Below are 19,720 nucleotides of genomic sequence, written 5' to 3'. Positions count from 1 at the left end.
AAGGAAATACATCTTTCTTCAATGATTAAAGCCCAACCCTTTTTGCCCCCAAATGTACTTCTTTCCCTTCCATGACCAGAAATGCCTACACTTTTCCAGACTCAAATGATTCATCCATTTTTGCACTGTCCCAACAATCTCTGTGTCCCCCAAAATAAGCATGAAAAATGCCCACTTGAATCTGCGATATACAGAAATTACCTGAACTTTCCTTAAAGTTACATTTAAACTCAGACTGAAAGATGAATATTGTTTTAAATATTGAGCTAAATATCTTAAATACCCACTGAAGGGATAAAGGCCCTATTACTGTAAGTCTCAAAATATTTTCATTCTCCCTGTGTCACATACAGTATAGCTGTGTTCCTTTTGAAGTGCAATATTTACTATATTTCAGCACCCAGTATATCTGTACATAATTGATCATTTTTCCCCTGCTTTCATGTGCTAAGCCTCTTGTGCCCTCTCCTGGCAGCAATACAAAAACGCACACTTAAAAAAGACAGTAACAGTGACTTCCTGTGCAGGTTTTTTTTTACCTTCTTGTGCAGGGTTGTTCCAGCCCTGGTCTTAAAGAGTCAAATAATTCTTATTGTATTAGCTGGGGTACTCTGTTGGGACCCTAGATCAAATTGAAGAATTTGTTCTGGCATCGCTAACTTAATACAGTTTTATCTTTCGGAGTTGTTGGCACCATGCTGAACTACCAGACTGTAGGAGAAAGTGCCGTGTTAGACTGACCTCAAACCGGAGACCTGCTCAGAACAGTTAGACCTACCAGGGGATAAGTCTGCTCTGGAATAGCTACCAGAATCCCCAGGGATCACAAGCTTCAGTGCCACTACAAAGTCAAACACAGCACATAGTGAGGCACACACAGCACATGGTGAGGAAGTAAGTCTTTCTCAACATGGCTACTCTTGAAAGGTATTGATCAGGTAATCTACTACACTTTGGTCTTAGAGGACTGTCAGCTCTATTTAAAATGATGTCTAAATTACATAATTTAACAAGCAATTGATCATAATCAAATTACTACAATTATTACAATTACAGTCAACAACACTTACATTTCTTATTTCACCAACACTTTGATAAAACTAGTCCCATAATTCCTATATTAAGCCTGCTAATTATCAATTTAATAACTGAAGAGCTTCTGGTAGCAAAACTGTGTAAAAGAGTGGATTGGGAGGGTTTCAGGTTGAGAAGCCATGCTCTATAGCAGGCCAGAATGGGGATCTTTAGTCCCTAGGACATATGATCCCTGCAGCAGACCTGCAGTTTATGGAAGGGAAGCAGATCTGTGTGATTGTTTTAACTGCAGCTTGAACTCCTGTTTAAAACTGAGGCTGTGATAGTAGTGACTTGTGATTTTGGCTGGGGGGTCATTTGTTCTCTTACACATTTTCCCAGACAATTTACTGTATAGTTTTGTTTTTTAATCCTCTGTTGTAATGGTACATATTCACACTAAACGTAAAGTTAACTGTACCACATGACAATAAGTATTCTCCATTTAATAGAGAATTGTATATTTTTTAGTATAAATGTATTCCATCATTTTCTAACCACTGCACCCAATTTGTAAGGTTGCAGGGCAGCCAGAGTCTCAGGAAACTATGAGCTTAATGCACTATACACCCTGGACCCTGGATGAAAGGCCAGACCTTTGCAGAGCACAGACACAGAAACAAACACAGATACACACTCACCTACACCAGGGCCAGCCTCTGCCTCTGCCTCTGCCTCTTACTCTTACTCTTACTCTTACCAGAGGGAGAATATACAAGCCCTTCATACAGATAACACCCCAGTAGTGGCTGAGAGGAGAATGATGTCCAAACTAGAGGCCATCATGGACAACTTCTCCCATCCCCTCTATGACAGGCTTGCAGGAATGAAGAGCACGTTCAGCAATAGACTGATTCATCCACGGTGCGACAGGGAGCGCTACAGGAGGTCATTCTTGCCGTCTGCCATAAGACTGTACAACGCATCCACCTTGCGTCTTGGCAGAGGCAACAGCGACAGTGACCTGTTTCTGGACTAAACGCATATACACATCTACTGCTACATCTGTTCTCTTTCTTTTTCTTTTTCTTTTTCCCGTTTACAACCACTTTTGTGCAATATATGCCAGGGACCTGTGCAATACATTTATATTTATATTTATATCTATGGTTACATCTATATTTATATTCATATGTGTGATACGATTTTCTGTGTACTGTTCTGTTCTAGTTTCCTCTTGTGTGTCCGGACTGTGAGTAACTCTTGTATTGTATTGTATGTATTGTACTATTATTATATAATTCGTTACACTGTGGCTGTGTTGTGTGTGTTAAGCTGCTGTTGCACTGCAATTTCCCTCACGGGATCAATAAAGTATCTATCTATCTATTAGCTCTGAGGACAACTGACCCTGGTGTGAGAGTGTGTGTTTCTGTCTGGATGTCCCTGCAATGCACTGATCCAATTCACAAATCCAAGAGCCCAGTTCTTCTACTCTAATTACTTATGCATCTATTTTAGATGTTTCCTTTACTCCTAGCCTGAACGTGTATACAATCGTCATATCTCAAATTAGAATCCATACAGAAATGCGTTTCTTGGTAGTTATCAGGTTACCATTTTAATCGGAAAGTAACTCGCAGGCTCATTCAAATGTTTGAATGTGTCCTTTTCATTCCTTTTCACACCACCCTGGCAGTGTAAAGTCATTCATGGGAAAGAATATGAAGTTTTCAGAATTTAATTGTAGAAAGTTCATATTTGCTTCAGTGGAATAAAGTTTTGGAATAAACATTCCCTCCTGGGTGTTTCCTGCCTTGTGTTTTCCCCCATGACTCTGTATTTGACAAAACGGTTAGAAACTGGATGGATGGATAATACAATGTTAATAACACAAAGCACATTTACCTTTCAAACGTTTCAGATTCAAACCCCTTCTCCTTTTTTTTTTTTGCTGGCTCAGATTCCAACATGGAATCTTAAAAGACATTGTACAAACAAACACATCTGTATAGAGTCCACGGTATTCTATGTGAACCTAAATTGGCAGTCAGCATACAGTTTGTATAATAAATTCCACTGTAATACTTTGTGGATTTGTATTATATCTTTATATTACAATTTACAATCTTACCATTTCTTATGTTTTACCTTCTTTTGATCATTAGTCAGCAAACAGTGGCAGAGAAACAGTAAAATGGCAGCTATTACAGATACAGATTATCTGTATTTCTAGACACAAACGTTCTCTATTTGTTGAACATTTTTCACTTATTTGTTGATAGTGTTCATTTAGTTGTGCTTTTGTCTTGACATGCTATGATACCTGTATTCCCATAGCAGGTTAATAGCACATAAATCACATCAAAGTATATGTTTCAACTGACTTTTATAAGAAAATATACTTTAACATAACTTACATAATCTCTAGCTATAGGCTATTCCCTATAAAAGGGGGAAACATGAAGTTGCAAGCACACATACTGTACTGTATTTTCAGCATATTATAAAGAAAAACATACAATATTTCAACATCAGCAATATAAATACAGTATATTCAGTATATTAATCTATTATCTAGAAAATACAGTGAAGAAAATGAATAATATTCTCGATTCTTGTTTTTAAATTATTTTAAATCTATTTTTAAAAGACATTTGTATATTCTTTGTGGGCAATCCATTATTACCTTATTTTTTGTAACCGGCTGTACTCATTTATTTATTAATGTTTTCATTTATAGCCTGAATTATATTTATTGATAGAATATAGGGCACAAGTTCCACTTTAAATTTGCTATTTAAATATATTAATAGTAGTCATATACAGTATAAGCTACATTGTATTTACTGGAGACTGGTTCTGCTTTGAATTTGCTATAATGATTAACGGTGCATTCTAACAATATTAACAAAAGACTCTTATGTTGACATATGTGGAAAACATTTCTTGAAGCAACAATTAAGAGATCACTAAATTCAGTAGAGAAAACTGGCTTTGCCGTTGGAATAAAGTAGAATTATGAACTCCTTCTATGCATCAGTGTAATTTGCTTTAGCTGACAGAGCTTTTTATTTAGTAAATACATTTGAACTGTACTTGATATTATAATTTCAATCGTATATATCTGGTTGGACTGTGCTGGGATGCAATGACGATATTGGCCACTAGAGGTCGCCAGTGGAACAGTCAGAACATATTTTGAAGAACGGAAAATTCACTTGGGTACTAAATCGAGAGTGGGAAAGCACTGCCAGGGCAATGACAGTCAGAATATTATATGGAATTTTGTATTTGGAAATGTATGTCAGTAGTCTGTGGGTACACTAAGAGTGTCCCATTTTGTGAAATTGCAAAATTATGCACTGATTTAAATTTGAATGAATGTTAAAACTGTGAACTTCTAAGATAAGATCACTTTATTAGCCATATACAATTTCTTGCATTAGGAATTAATCTTTTTCACATACCTCAGCTTGCTCTCCATGAGACACAGAGACAGGGAGAGAAGCTTGGGGTCAGTGCGCAGGGTCAGCCATTAATACGGCACCCCTGGAGTAGCTGGGGTTAAGGGCCTTGCTCAGGGGCCCAACGGAGTAGGATTCCTCTGCTGGCGACGGCATTTGAACCGGCAACTCGTGACACACGCTAACTCTGAGCAATTGTCGCCCATTCTTCTGGGCAGATTCACTCAAGCTCCCTCAAGGTGCTTGGGGATTGCTTATGGACAGCAGTTATCCTTCCAGATGCTCTAAAATGTAGGTTGGGACTTTCACTGGGCCACTTAAGGACTCTTAAGCCTCAGCAGTGTAAAATTGGCCTTGGGCTTTTGAGCATTGTCCAGCTCAAAGGATACATTCTGTCCCAGTTTTGTCTGTGGCAGGATTTCCCTTGGATTCGCCTGTACTTCACTCCCTCTACAGTACATTCCCATCAATCTCAACACATTTCCCAGAAGACAAGAAGAACTATAATATAAAGCTGCCACCACCATGCTTGATAGTAAGGGTGGCGCTGATAATGAGGCATTCTGTTAGACATAGACATTATGTATGCAACACTTTGAACTTAGAAAAGTTCCAGTTTTTCTTGTCTGAACACAACACCAATCACCACGTTTGCAAGATCACATACTGTATGTTCTTTATTGTATCCCATGTGGGTTTTGAGGTTTTTTCAGTTCCATACAAGTCCCCTTTGTGGACTGACTGGTAAATTGGTGAGCCACGGACCTTTTCTCCCATCTCTGCCACATAACTCTGTAAGACTTTCAAAGTCACCCTTGGCCTCACCAGTTTCCTCCTTGCTTGCAAACTCAGTTTGGAGGGACAGTGGGATCTAGGTCCTGTCTGAGGGCCTTCCACTTCTTAATGATTAACTTCACCACACTCAATGAGGTATTTAGAATCTCTGAAATGTTTTTACACCCTTATCTTGATTTGTGCCATTATTCACCTTTATCCCTGAGGACAGAGAGAGCTGTTTTAATTCTGAAATTGTGAGAACCAATATTATCGCACACAGAGCAACTCATCTAATTGTGTGGCTTGATAAGTTGCTTTTGTGGACCTAAATTAATTTAGGATTGCCACAGCAAAGGGTTTAAATACTAAGGCAGTCATGACTTTGTTATTAGTTATCCATTTACTTATTTATCTTTTTTGTGTGTACAGTATATGAGAAATATTAATTGGTGCTTCAAAACAGCATTACAGTAACAAAATGAGAAAGCTGTGCAAGGGCCTGAATACTTTTGCACTTTTTGAATGGATTGTATTTCTACGTTTTTCCTTGTAGAAATGTTGGATGAATCGTGCTTTTTTGAATTGTTTGTACTGGGTTAAAAGTTAAAACTATCCCAGTGTTGGCATATCGGACTCAGGTGAGCTGGCTTGTGTTTTCTGTAATCTACTGTGAGTCTTCTGTTGACAAGAGCCCATCATCTTGAGAAACAGTGGAACAAACCTGTACTTTATTTATTGATATCAGTACTGGGCATCCTTCTGCAGAGTGGACCTTCCTTAACATTTGGCATAATCAGAACCTTTTTCCAAGACTTTATAACAGAACATTAAGAAGGTTGTATTCTTGAGAAATTCGGGAAGTAAAGGTTGCTGCTGGAAGAGGTGTTAGTGGGACCAGTAAGAAGCGCTCATGCTGTGGTCTGTGTGGGTCCTAATGCCTCAGTACAGACACTGTACTGTCAAAAAAAAGGCGCTGTCCTTCGGATGAGACATTAAACCAAGGTCCTCGCTGTCTGCGGTTGTTAAAAATCCAGGGCAATTTTGAATAGAGAAGTCACTTTTCACCTGATCTGCTGTATAGTGGGGCTGCTGGCCCACAGCAGTGGCCACATCTCAGTGGTGGATGAACTGGGTGCCTTCATATGTCTGAAGAGTTTTAGGTTTCTTTGGGATGCTAAATGAATGCCTATTATTCTTGCTCTTGCTCCTGCCCTTATGCTTATTCTTTAGTAAATATAGGTTTTAATCATTTTGATTTCATAGAGGATGATATTAAACAATACTGAAAAGGTTATTATGGCCAAAAGTCAATTTAAAGACCTTTAGAGTTATATAATAACCCCACGGGCTGAATCCAAATCAAAAGTCTACAGTTTCAGGGAAACAGACTTCGAAGGAGTGAGAAAAAAAAATCTGCATAAGATACAGTCAATGTGAAGTCAGGAGAGAATTTAGATTTCAGATAAAAAACAGAACTAAAAATAGAGCTAAAAACAATCATACAATTATTTGACAAATCAATAAGGAAATGTATAATTAATTTTCTAATTGTTTTATCCAATACAGGGTCACAGAGGAGCCAGTGCCTACCTTGGCAAGCAATAGACACAAAGCAGAATACAGTCTAGACTTGATGCAAGTCCATTGCAAGGCACACACACACTCACACCAGGGCCAGTTTTCCCAGAAGCCAATTAACCCACCAGTATATCTCTGGACTGGGGGGGAAACCAGAGCACCCAGAGGAAATACAGGTAAACATGGGGAGAACACACAGACTCCAGCTAATAGCAGCCCAGGTCCAGAATCGAACCCAAGGCCCCAGTACTGAGAGGCACCAATGCCAACCACTGCACCACTGTGCTGCCCATACTGTGAACCATACGAGTCAATACCAATGCACCAGTGTTACATTTTCTGTTTGTTTGTATTTGAACTGAGTTACTGTTTTGATATATTTATGAGATGCAATGAGTAAAAAGGCAGTGTATATTGAAAAAATATGGGCCACGTGTCTTGCCTCTGTTTCAAATGTAAATAGCTAAACTACTGCAGAGCATAACTGCAGTATTTATTTGTCATTGAATACAGGTTTTGTATGTCGGTTTTACTGCAGGGACAGAAAAGTTTTGGCCTTAAAGCTTATCAACATGTAATTCATTTTTTGTTCTATTAATGAATGAATAAGCATGACAATTTGTCAGTGACAATGCCTATTGAAGCTTTAAAAGCATCTGTACAATTTCCTTTATTGGCAGTTAATTTTTATTTATTTATCCCAAAATGTGTGATTGCCATTTTCTTTATTTAAACAGTGGCAGGAGCTCTATGTCTTTTTTGATAATAGTCTTTAACATAAATAAAACTGATGTTGTCTATCTCTCTAGAAAGCTTTTATAAATATAAAAATGAAAGTTAAAACAAGTCTTTGTCTGAAGCTATACTACTGTATATAATTCTTTTAAAGATTGTTTCTTATTGAGTTGCGATTTCCCTTCCATGCACAGCAAACACAGAGCTGTGTGAAATAAAGATTGGGCAAAAACATGTTTTAGCTTGTGGTACTTATTAACATTTTTTCCCTTGTCTCCACACTTCTGCTAGCTTCAGGTGGGTGCTGAAAAGCAAGAGATATGTGGAGGAGTATTTCTAGTGCACAAGACGTATACGGTAAGGAAGCATACCCTTCCCACTCATTGAACAGAACTAAAAAGTAAATTCAAACCCTTATCAAAACATTGAAACCACACTTTTACTTTGGAAAGTGGCACAGGTGTACTGTACTTCAAAAACAAAAATGTCTGTCTGCACTTCTTGAAATTCAGACTGTCTCAGTGTTAGCAGATTCTTTGGCTGAAAGCAATTGGCAAAGTGTGTCAGAAAACATCCCCTCTTTCTGGGAGTGTTGTGTGGGATCCTGGAAATACTCATTAAACTGCAGCAGGACAATTTAACCCAGGTTCCACCCAGAACACAACTATCTGTTAACAAGAACTTGTTTGGATTATGAGTGTTGAATTCTTGTCATTCAAGCTAGTAAACCCAGAGAACCAATTTATACACTACATAGCATGGTTGCGTTGAATAAAAACCTTGCAATATGTCATTTTAAGGTCTACATGATATACCTTATAACCAGACACAGGCCTCCCTTAATACATAATCCAAAAGTATTTTCTGTATTTATTTTCTTGTTTTATTAACACTATCACCTATTTTTACTCATACACATTCATTTTGTACATCTGCTCTTGATCTCTTTTTGCTTTGATCAGGTGAAACATGTAGGCGTTTATTTTTAGATTCATAATTTTCCGAAATTCTTGAAAGAAATTGAAGCATTGTTGTGGAGAATTCCACTGCAACATGTGCAGTAAAACCCAGCTACTGGGCTATGGAATGCTACAGGGTATCATTGGTGAACATGCTGGATGCTTAAGACAAGAGCAGTCATGTCTACTGCTGTAATAGAGCTGCTGTATTTGGTACTACAGCAGTTTTTTAAAGGGCTGTATTATTTATTGTCACATTCACTGGAACATTAGTCATTTTTAAAGACACATAAATAATATGATAAGATAGAATTAGCTTGAAATACTATTTGTGTTTGCTATGTCCAAAAGCTCTGGAGCACCACAAAAAAAAGATATATGTGCTTTAGCCATATTCATGCTTTTAAGTCTGGCGTACAAAATCATTTTCCAGATACAATAAATGTTTAAAATGCAGTTTATTGGGGTGGAAAATTATAAAACAATATATATTTCATAGAATACATTACAGAGAGGATTTGTAAGTTATAATATGTGTGTGAAGGGGTGGTTAGGGCTCTGGACTCATAACTGCAAGGTGATGGGTTCAAATTCCAGGTGAGGTAGTGCTTTCATACCCTCGAGGAATGTACTTGATCAGATCACTAAAGTGAAATGCCCAGCTGCAGCCCAGCTGCAGAAACGGGCACTAATGTGTGATACTTTGGACAAAAGAGCCAGTCAACTGAAATAAAGGTTGACATTTAACACCTCCTGGTTGTGTGGCCCTTATGGAAAGTGAGGTATTTCTCTTTCAAGACAGGCATCTCTTCAAGCCCCCTGTGTTTTCACTCTGTGAAGCTGGAATGCAAACAGCAGCACCTATTTTTGTCAGACACAAAATGGAGAAAGGGCCAAATCTCTTAATAATGTTCTAGCGTGCTAAGCCTACTGACCTCTTATGTAACGGCACTGTAAAGACTGTATGAAAATCGTATAAACCGTCTAAACGGAAGGGAAACTTAACTGGGCACTCTTGGGATTTGCATGAATTTTATTGCGACGTTTTTCCTTTGTAAACAATTTCCGTTATGGGCTCAGAAAATTATTTTTATCAAATATGGTCATTTTCAACAGTCGCCAATATGACAATCTCTTTAAGCCCCCTCTGTTTCCTCACTCTTCATATTTCCTTTAGGAAGAAAATTTTGCAAATGCCTCCTAATAGGCAGTCCTGGTAGATTTATGCTTTTGAGTAATTTCTGATGGTCAGACAATGGCTGAATTGCCCTCCATAATGTTGTGACAAAAAGACGATACAATACTAGACATTTCACACCTTTCTTGGCAATCTAGGAATTAGCAACTGGATTCTCTGATACAATATTTAAGAAAGTTTAAATGAATATTTTTGGGTTGTTTCTATCAGTAATTGTCTTGGCCACATCATGTTGTGAAAAGAGTTCAAGAATAGACTCCTTTTATTTGTTCTCCTTATATGGCTTTTTGATGGTAAGAGATAGGGAACTTTTAAGCACTATACTGCAATGCACTTTGAATGTGGTAAAGCAAAATCAACAAAACACACAGCAAGATGTTCCTCACAGCAGGAAACAGTAAATAAAATTAAAAGCCTCAGGTTGTCAATTTCCAAAGCAACATCCAAGGATGATTTTAAACAGCGGTAATGTAGTATAAGGGATTTTCTTTTCAAAATAGCTTCTCTCTATTAGAATAAGAACTAGAAAAAATGAATGAGGTGGATATATTATGCAACCTGAGCCTACACAATTTATTTTGCTACAAATTAACACTTAGTGCCAGAAAATGCTTTGAAGTTATGTGACCCACAGAAAGTAGAAACTGTTAAATGGACCAGATAACACGTAAGGATACGTTTTAAACCAAACACAAAAATTAAGTGAACGTTTTTAGGAATTCAAGTTTAAGTTCACAATAATTTTTATCAATATGGTGACCAGCAAATTTACACTTGTTTGGAATGAGATTAAAATCACTGTTTAATCATTGTTCAAACTTTATAAAGTTTTCAAGTTGAATGCGTGATGTTTCAGTAACGTTCAGATACAGATTGATTGATTATTCAAAATGAAATTTGACCCAGTTACCTTCTTGTTCTCTTCTGTTCTTGAATTGTGACAAGAATACGTAATAAAATGTAAAAGAACACACTCTCAATTCAAACCATAACTGAATCAGCCCCATCATAATATGAAGATGGCAAAGTTTATTTTGTTTTCAAACCACTAGATTTGAGAGTCCAGGATTCTGTACAGTTAGACAAGAGAGGCTACCCAACTCTATTAAACCTATCCAATTAAATAATTAAACAATCAATTCCTAATTAATAATTATTTATCTTTATACTTATATAGCACTTTTCTCGACAGTCCACTGAAAGCGCTTTACAGGTAATGGGGACTCCCCTCCACCACCACCAATGAGCAGCAACCTGGATGATGCGACTGCAGCCATAATGCGCCAGAACGCTCACCACACACCAGATATCAGTGGGGAGGAGAGCAGAGGAAGAAGCCAGTTCAGAGATGGGGATTATTAGGAGGCCATGATTGGTAAAGGCCAGGGGGAAATTTGGCTAAAATGCCGGGGTTACACCCCTACTCTTTTCAAGAAACGCCCAGGGATTTTTAATGACCACAGAGAGTCAGGACCCCGGTTTCACGTCTCATCCGGAGGACATTACAAAACTATTATAACAGACAATTATAACAATTGAACAATTGTAACAGTTACATCTGTGATTACAAAGACCAGAGAGTGGAATTAAGGTGGGGCATTACAGGCAGCAGTAGCTGATAGTCCTCTGGAAGGCTGAGGTTATACAGCTGCCGCGTCTTGAAGCTTCTGTAAAACCAGCGCATCAATAAATATTTTCTCAAGAAACGTTTGATCAATTAGAGGTGAGTTAATAATATAATCTGTCACACAGAATTCTGTGTCCACTGAGCCCCAGTGAGGTGAGAGGAGCAGCTCCACCTTCAGTCTGAATCACTGGGGTCACTGCTGCCAGATGCACTGACAGTCATCCGGAGATCCTGGCTCACGTGTCAGTATTCAGACGTCAGACTGTGACTGATGTTATGACTGGCAGGTTCTCAGGCTGCTTCTAACAAATGCTTCACTAACAATTTCATTGTCTGGGAAGTTTGCAGTCACCTTGAGCTGCAGCTCAGTTAGCATTTCAACCCATTCTACACAGAAATAACAGCGAACCTCTCATCCTTTACATTTCCACAACTGGAATATAGATATCTCTGTGAGCATGATGGTTGTGAACAGTCCAGGTAAGTATGTGAATCAGGTGCGAACTTGTAATTTACTTCACTGGGACCTATGTCGAGTCCCACACAGCACATTTGTTCCTAATACTAAATTTAGGGGGTAAGGGGTGCTTTCACATTGCAAAAGGTTGTCTTAAAGCTGTTTAAAGACAAATGGTGTAAACTCAGGACTTCAAGAACCACCAACAGACACAGATCTTATAAGTAAAATCTTATAAGTAAAACTATATTTTAAATATGCAATTTTCATACTAAATCAATCGATACACGAGAGGCTGGAGAAAAGGCAAGTTGTTAGTTAAATCTGTGGTACAAATGTTAGTAGAGGTGTTGTTTTGATGAAATCACAACAATCGTGATATCTGAGTAGCAGAGTGCGGAGTAAGATCATAAGACATTACAAACGGGACAAGCGTATATTACAAACATAATACAATCGGGAGAAGAACATCTTACTCATTATGTTGTTGGAAGTAGGGTTTGCGTATCTCGTTACAGACCACTAAAGGCCCTTGTGTAAAAGGTGTTGATTTCAGTCCGCTTACAGAACAGCCATACTATCTTAATCGTATTGACAATCAACATCTTTAGATTGATGTGTTATAATAAATATAATAATACCTAAGGACACTTAAAAGTTTAGTGAGGTAATAAAGACTGACAGTGCCTCTCGTACAGCTTAATTAATAATTTACCGCTGCCGGAGGAGTGCCGAAAATTCAAGGTTTTCACTAGGCACTCCCGTGTGATGTCACTGGGTGGGGTGTGCTGGGAGCCTGTTCCGTTTGTTTTACCTTTATGTGGGACGGAAGTGGGGTTGGGGGCGTGTCATGCCTAAACGCCAAGGTGAAACAACTGTCTTGAGTCAGTAGAGATCTGCTCACCAACCCGATGCGGTGGTTTTTTGTTATATTTATCTGCAAGCGTCACCGCGGGACATTGAAAAGGAAACTGAGGTCCTTATTTCCTGGGTCCCGTTCGTAAGCGCGGGGGAACCTTACCTGGGATAAATGCCTACTGATCTCTCTCGCACTGTCAAGATGCAGGCGTCCGCGGACGTGAATCCTACCAGGATCTTGGAGAAGGGTCCGAGTTACCTCCGAAAGCAGATGGAGCTGGAGGGGGACGCGAAGGGGCGGCAGAGCGCGGTGGAGAGGCTGGCGGCAAGCAAAGCCAAGTACGTCAAAAGCCAACAGGTGGTCGGCTCGAAGCAGGAGCCCGTGATCACGCTGAGCTCGGCTTCCGAAAGCAGCAACGGCTCCTCCATTCGTAGCTCGAACCGGAGCACCGGTAATAGGGACGTGAAAGGAAAGCCCGACGACGACCCCCAAGCGCGAAATGCGAAACAGGCTGAGAGCAGAGCCCCCGCGGACGGCTCGTCCATTGTACGGCGGAGCAGTTCGAAAAGGCAGAGGCCAGATTCTCTGGTCATGTACAGACAGAATCTGGTAAGGGGGCCAGCCAGTGAAAACTCAAAGGGGGGTTTAATGCGCAGGCTGTTCCTCAGCACGCTGCGAGACAAGTCAGTTGCACTACCCGAGGCGCAGGGAAAGGAATGCGCTCCCGGAGCGCACCTGGACCCCTTGGCCAGCGAGGCGACGCCGCCAGGCTGCCCCAGCAAGCCTCGCTCGGCGACGTCCGGAGGGCCACCGGCGGTGGTGAGGACGTGTGTTCCCGACACGGACGCGGAAAGCGAAAGGGCACCCAGGAAAGGGGTGTTCCGGTCGCATTCCGATATAAGTTCGAGGTACTCGAAGAACTTCTCCGAGTTCGAGACGTTCTTCAAGTACTGCGGGCTGGACGGCGACGTGATCGAGTCTCTGGGCAAACAGAACTTCACTGCGCGCTCGGACGAGGTCTCGGTGCGGGTCCGCAGCGTCAGCGTGGCGACGTCGGACGACGGGTTTACCAGGACTAGCGGCGACAGCGACGGACTCCTGGAGGTGGAGGTCAAGGAAAAGAATCAGAGCGGGACGTCGGTGATTGAGCGCAATGCGAGGATTATAAAGTGGTTGTATAGTTGCAAGAACGCTAATGAATCCGGCAAGGTGTTACGAGATCTCCATTAGAATAGTATTACGTCGCAACTGGTCAGTAGTGTTTTAAATTTATATTTATAAGGCTGATTTGCAAGTTGTTTTTATTGGAGGTATTTATAACAAACCAGTTTCATTATACAGGATTCTGCTGCTGTTAAGTTAAAACCCAACTTCAAGAACATGCGGTCTTCTCTTATTTCTATTAAGATGTTGTGTACAGATAATGGGGCAAGTGAATACTTAATCGATTTCTGGTCAAGTTTTTATCCACATTTTAAAAATAGTGATAGACTGCTTTTATATTTTATTATTATAAACTGTTATACTTTGAAATGTCATTAAACAAAGATTAAAAACTCCACCTTGTTCCTTTTATCAATTACGAGACGAGTTAAGGTTAGATGATAGAAAATAAATGTCTTGAGCAAATAAATGTAGCCTGAAGCGTTACCGCGCTTTCTTCGCTCAGCAGGTATAGAAATGTTACAGGATCAGAGTAAGATCACAAACTCGCGGAAGTACTGTACAAATCTGGAATAACAGTAACATCGTGTTGAAGGGTAAACTGTTTGCAAAATACATTTTAACAAATTATTAATGAGGGATAACAAAAGGTCCGAAACGTCCGATCTGAAATGTTTAGATTTTAAGCTTAACAAAAATACGTTGGCATCAGAGTGAATAACGCTTCGGATATGTGCTGAAAGAATCCTTAAATTACTTTCAGCGATGCAGAAATAAGGTGTTTAGACAACGTATCGCCGAATTCTGCAGTATTTTGCTTTGAAAAAATAAATATAATCATGCTCAGATCACAAATGTTATGTAATTCCAATTTTCCGATGTAACTTTGCAAATGTATATATTATTCCAAATGTATAAGAAGGCATTGGAATTTATGCGAGACTAAACTTTGTTGTAACCTACATGCAACTTCAATACAGTAAATCAGGAAAGAGTGCGAAATCACAACTGAAGCATGATAGTATAGTACAGTACAGTACATGCATTTTTATGAACAAGGGTATCATTCATTCTTTTGCCTGTATCACATCTTTCGTTCTCTCTGTAAAAGAAAACACCATTGAACTGGGCCCTCTTACCATAAAGTCGAATATATACGCCTGGCGATATACCGGTCACCTCTGTCAAAGGCACCGTGCGGGAAAAGCATCATATCGTCCCTTGAAAAGCATAACGTGTCAAAAACACCAGTCGGCGCTTAAAGTAGTGGATCTGCCACTTGCAGATTAGGCAGTGTTTTTCCCCTGGCGAAGTGTCAGAGCGGTCATACGTGAGAATGATGCACTTAAAAACGTGCTACAGTATGTCAGTGAACCAATTCGGCTATACAGTGTGACTGTGTTTTCTCGTTTACTGCAAGAAATAACACCCGTGTCAGCTGCCCATGTCTCCTTCAGCAACAATGAGATTTCAAATGGAAAAATTAGCATTGGGGCTGTATCAGCAGACTGCTTATTTTCTGTGCCTTCAGGTATATGCGTGCAGAGGAACAAACATGAATCACAAGGTGCAATTCCGTGTGATGTAACTTTTTTGTGTGTTTGCTTTGTTATTGCGCAACATATTGGGTACTGGATTTGCTGCTTGTTTGGAAAGATAGCTTTTCAGTTGACCCGTGTCCTATCTCTGCAGTTTTATTTACTAATACCAGTGGATATTTTAGTCTGTGACAGTCTACTGCATGGGTAAGTGCGTGTATTTTCCCATTGCTAGTGGTTTAAATTTTCGTAAGGTGTTAATATTTTTTTTCTTTTTCCTTCTTCATTAACAATACATTCAATTGTAAAACGGCATCCAGTTCTACCCATGTAGATTATTTTGTTAACGAGACATGCCGAAAGCAGGTTGTCTTTAAATAGAATCCGAGAGAAGTTAGAAAATGTGTCATTAAAGACATATGGGATCCATGGTTCAGGAAACTCCCAGTGACTGAATAAGGTTATATAATGCTTGTACAGTAGTTTGTTTTACTTTTCTAATCAATTGAACACAAATTATCAGTTGTGTTCTTACATGTGTGAGAGTATTAGTCTTCCATTGTTTTCTTCTTTTGTTATGATGAGCCTTGAAAGAAAATCTGACAGAAAAGGTATCCCTAATGATTAAGCCTTTTAGCTAGAAACAATTGTGTGCACAGGCCTTTTAAGACAATAAATACCCATAGTTGCCCAATAAATAATAAATACACAAATACAACTGTTGCGCAATGTTGCTGTTTTTTTCTTTTGATGATTATTCTTTTTTAGTCACTCTTTTGATTTAATATTTATAAATCGAAATAGTTTCAAAATTCAGACGGCTCATTTATAATGTCTGATACTTTTGATTAAGACTCTTAAAATGCCTACTCAAAATACAAATGGTTAAAAAAACATTCCTCTATGTAAATCCATTTTAAATGATTCAGAGCGTAACTGTAGGATATGTCGATGTCAGAAAACTTGTTGGCTTCACTTTGGAGAATAATCTGCACCATTATAGTTCCATACAGAAAGTTTCCAGAGGAAGCTTGGAGGTAAAGTGAATTTATGTTGTGTTAATGTTCATTTTATCATGTCCTGGAGCCTGATTTTAAAGCATGGCCTTCATGTGAACCTTCTATGGTGTGTTATCAAAGCCCATCATGTAATATATCCTCTTCTGAAGTAGTGCTGAGGTGAAAGGCTAATCTTTGAAAGGGAAGTGCTTGCAATTCCACATACTGTAGCTGACAACTCCTCCTCCCTCAACTCCATCCCTCCAAGGCAGGGCTGAAACGTTTAAGGAAGAGGGTCTTTTGACAACATGATATGAATATATCTATGGATATTGTGCTTTACCTCCACATACCGGCAGCCTGGTACTGTTTGTGATAACAGAAAAAGTCTTTAATTCTTTGAAACAATGCCCTGTTTATTGTGTCATTGGAAAACACTGAACTTGCTTCACTGATTGGCTACAGTAATTACAACAGATGACAACTGCAGTGGCTTTAAAAGCTCAAGGGCTGGTAGATTGTTTTCCAGAAGATAGGCAAGTCTGATGTCCAGTGCATTTGCATTGTGGATGTTACCACTGTCACTGTTGGGTCTGTTCAGAATAACTAAAAGTGTTTACCTGTTGAAAAGATTAAATTACATGTAAGATTTACTTCACAGCAGAATAAGGAAAGATAACTAGGGAAATGAACCATTTAAACTTTGAAACTTGTAATATAGTGTAATATTATTTACTATTTGTTTCTTGCATGAAAAAAACATCATGCGGTACTGAATCGAACGAGTTCTATGTTTCACATTTGGTGAGGGATTTCATTTGCTAGTGTAGAACACATAGAAACGCTGCTTTACTTTTTTAGATGATGCCAGTATAGGCCAAAGAATCAAGCTGTGGCTGGCTCCATGTTGAAAAATGCATGCCTGCAGTCCTATCGGGTTACAAGGCATACAAAAATTTGAAAGGCGCGTTTTTTTCTTTTTAAGTTTACATGAAATCGTAGACTTTAAGCTAATGACCTGTGGGAAATTTACTGGAAAAGAAGACAAGACTAAAAGGCTGGTGTAACAAAGAGCACCTGTGTTGCAATATCAGATTTATTAATTTAAAAAAGTAAAAACCAATGGAGCTTCCCTGCAGACGTGCTGCACATACAGTACATTGTGTGGTGAACAATTGTTTACAGAAGGATCAAGTAGATTCTTTTCAATGACACGGACTTCAGACATGCAATGGTTTATTTAATACACTTCTGAGTGAAAATGAGTTACCTTTTTGTTATTTTCACATTTGTTTTGGTCATAAGCCAAAACCAATACATAAAATATGCTTTTTAAAGGATTTACCACTTACCCACAGAGCTTTGAGAATGCATTTTTGCCGTGCTCATATCTTGCCTTCTAATTAAAAAGGAACTAGTGCGTTTAGTTTTATTGTGTTAAACATAGTTTGTGTGATATATAAAATACAGCTATATATGACACAACCCCCCACGCCTTAAAATGTAAACTACTTTGTAGTTTATTAAGATTGATTTCTGAATATTTGTTTTTGAGAAAAGCAACTGCCCTTTTCAAAACAATTTTGCATTTTACTCTTTTTTTACTGAGGTTAAATTCGATTTTTGTTTTACTACTGTATGTGTTAGAGGAAAACTCCAACTAATAATCATTGTGGTAAAGCCACACTGTGAAACATTAAAACAATTTGAAGTGAATAAAATGTGTAGGTGGGCCCAAAATTGTATTGGTTAATGCTATGTAATGCAGAACCAAAATAATACATCAGTAAACTTTAATGATTAAACGTTAGATAACACCAAAACATTTTTTAATGTAATGCCTCAACGTTTTGATGATACTTTACCCAGAAGTAAGACTTGATACATCTTGGTTTTTCTTATATTAAAAAAAGCTGGATTTAGCACATAAATGAGAACTTTGTTTTGCTTGTTTTTTTTTACAAGCAATACAAATCCACAACACTTTAATGAACTGTAACTTGGCAACTAGAGCTTGTCCTAATTCACCCCACAGATATTTCTCTATCAGTCCTTCCTTTAATGTTGGTCATTGAAGTTTCATGGTCAATACAAGAAATGGATTAATTGATTTTAGCTGGTTTAGCACTGGGGGTTTGCAAAAGCATTGCCTATTCAAAAGGTAAATACTGTCTTTTTTACATTTTAATACATTATAGGAGCTAATCATCTGCTTGCCTTTGATAATGAAAGCTCCAGGTTGTGACTAAACCAGTAAATAGCTTCACATTTTATTTTACCTACTGTCACATACAGTACAGGTATTGCTAAATGTGCTTCTTTTGAAAATGAAGATCTCACCACCATAGGTTTATAGATCTGCTCCTTCCAGCTGAGGGAACCGATTCTGGTTTGAGTTGAGATTTAATGTGTTTGCTGGCCTTCATGTTATGTTGGCCTGGCAATGGAGTAAAAGTGCTTGCTTCTACCTACTGTACATGACCAAGTAATTATCTGGGATCCAAGACCCATCGCTGTTAATTTTGCTATTCAGTGTTTCTGCTTCCTCTTGTTGAAAAGCTACAATTACATGGTCTGACTTACCATTTCCATGGTGATGATACTCAAATGTATGTGCAGACTAATCCAGGCACAGAGGCAGGTGTTTCAGTACTCTCTGATTTCATGTATGATACAAAAGGCAGAATGAGGGCTGGCACAGCAGCGCAGTGGTTAGCATTGCTGCCTTGCAGAGCTGTGGCCCTGGGTTCGGTCACAGATGTGTGGTTCTACTGTCTCCGCGCATTGTTTGTATTTGATCTCCCCATGTGCGTGTGGGTTCCAGCTGGGTACTCTGGTTTCCTTCCACAGAGGAAAGTATATCTGTATCTAAAGACAGACGGGTAGGCTAATTGGCTTTTGGGAAAACCAGCTCTGGTGTGAGTATGTACTGTATGTGTCTGTGTCTGTCTGGCCTCCGATGGACTGGTGTCCTGTCCAGGGTGTACCCTGCCAGGTGCTTGTTCCTACTCAGGATAGGCACCGGCTCTCCTGTGACCTCTAATTGGATGGAAAGCAGTTAGGAAATCGATGGCTGACACATACTGTATTACATCTTAATTATTATGAGAATGAGGTTATGTTATAGTGTTCCTCATATCTGTTATGTAAATCAAAACACCGTAATTTGTTGACATTACAGGTAATGTAAGCACAATGTGTATAGCCACATAAAATCACCTTTGTTCATGTTTAAGGTTGTGCATATCTTAATACAATTTAGAAAAACTTCAATAATCCATTAGGATTTGGTCTGTCCATAGCCATATTCTTTAGCGACGTGAAGAGGTGCCTATTGTTGGTAGGATCC

General features: G+C 38.9%; 2 protein-coding genes across 2 annotated transcripts in view; both read left to right on the top strand.

The window, feature by feature from the left end:
* Positions 1–12,656: 12,656 nt before the first annotated feature.
* On the top strand, positions 12,657–14,232 carry fam110c (family with sequence similarity 110 member C). The gene has a single exon (XM_069197533.1). The coding sequence runs from the start codon at positions 12,843–12,845 to the stop codon at positions 13,899–13,901; it is 1,059 nt and encodes a 352-aa protein (XP_069053634.1). The 5' UTR covers positions 12,657–12,842; the 3' UTR covers positions 13,902–14,232.
* Positions 14,233–14,822: 590 nt separating this feature from the next.
* The window catches only part of fbxo25 (F-box protein 25), a 53,387-nt gene continuing 48,489 nt past the window's right edge, over positions 14,823–19,720 (top strand). The window contains exon 1 of the mRNA XM_015357909.2: positions 14,823–15,580. The gene's annotated coding sequence lies outside the window, so the exon portion shown is untranslated. The remainder of the gene's footprint in view (positions 15,581–19,720) is intronic.

Source organism: Lepisosteus oculatus, chromosome 2 (genome assembly GCF_040954835.1).
Source record: "Lepisosteus oculatus isolate fLepOcu1 chromosome 2, fLepOcu1.hap2, whole genome shotgun sequence".
NCBI lineage: Eukaryota > Metazoa > Chordata > Actinopteri > Semionotiformes > Lepisosteidae > Lepisosteus > Lepisosteus oculatus.
This window is presented reverse-complemented; position numbering and strand designations above follow the sequence as displayed.

Coding starts and splice junctions, on each gene's coding strand:
- fam110c (XM_069197533.1), top strand. CDS start 12,843: ATGCCTACTGATCTCTCTCGCACTGTCAAGATGCAGGCGTCCGCGGAC.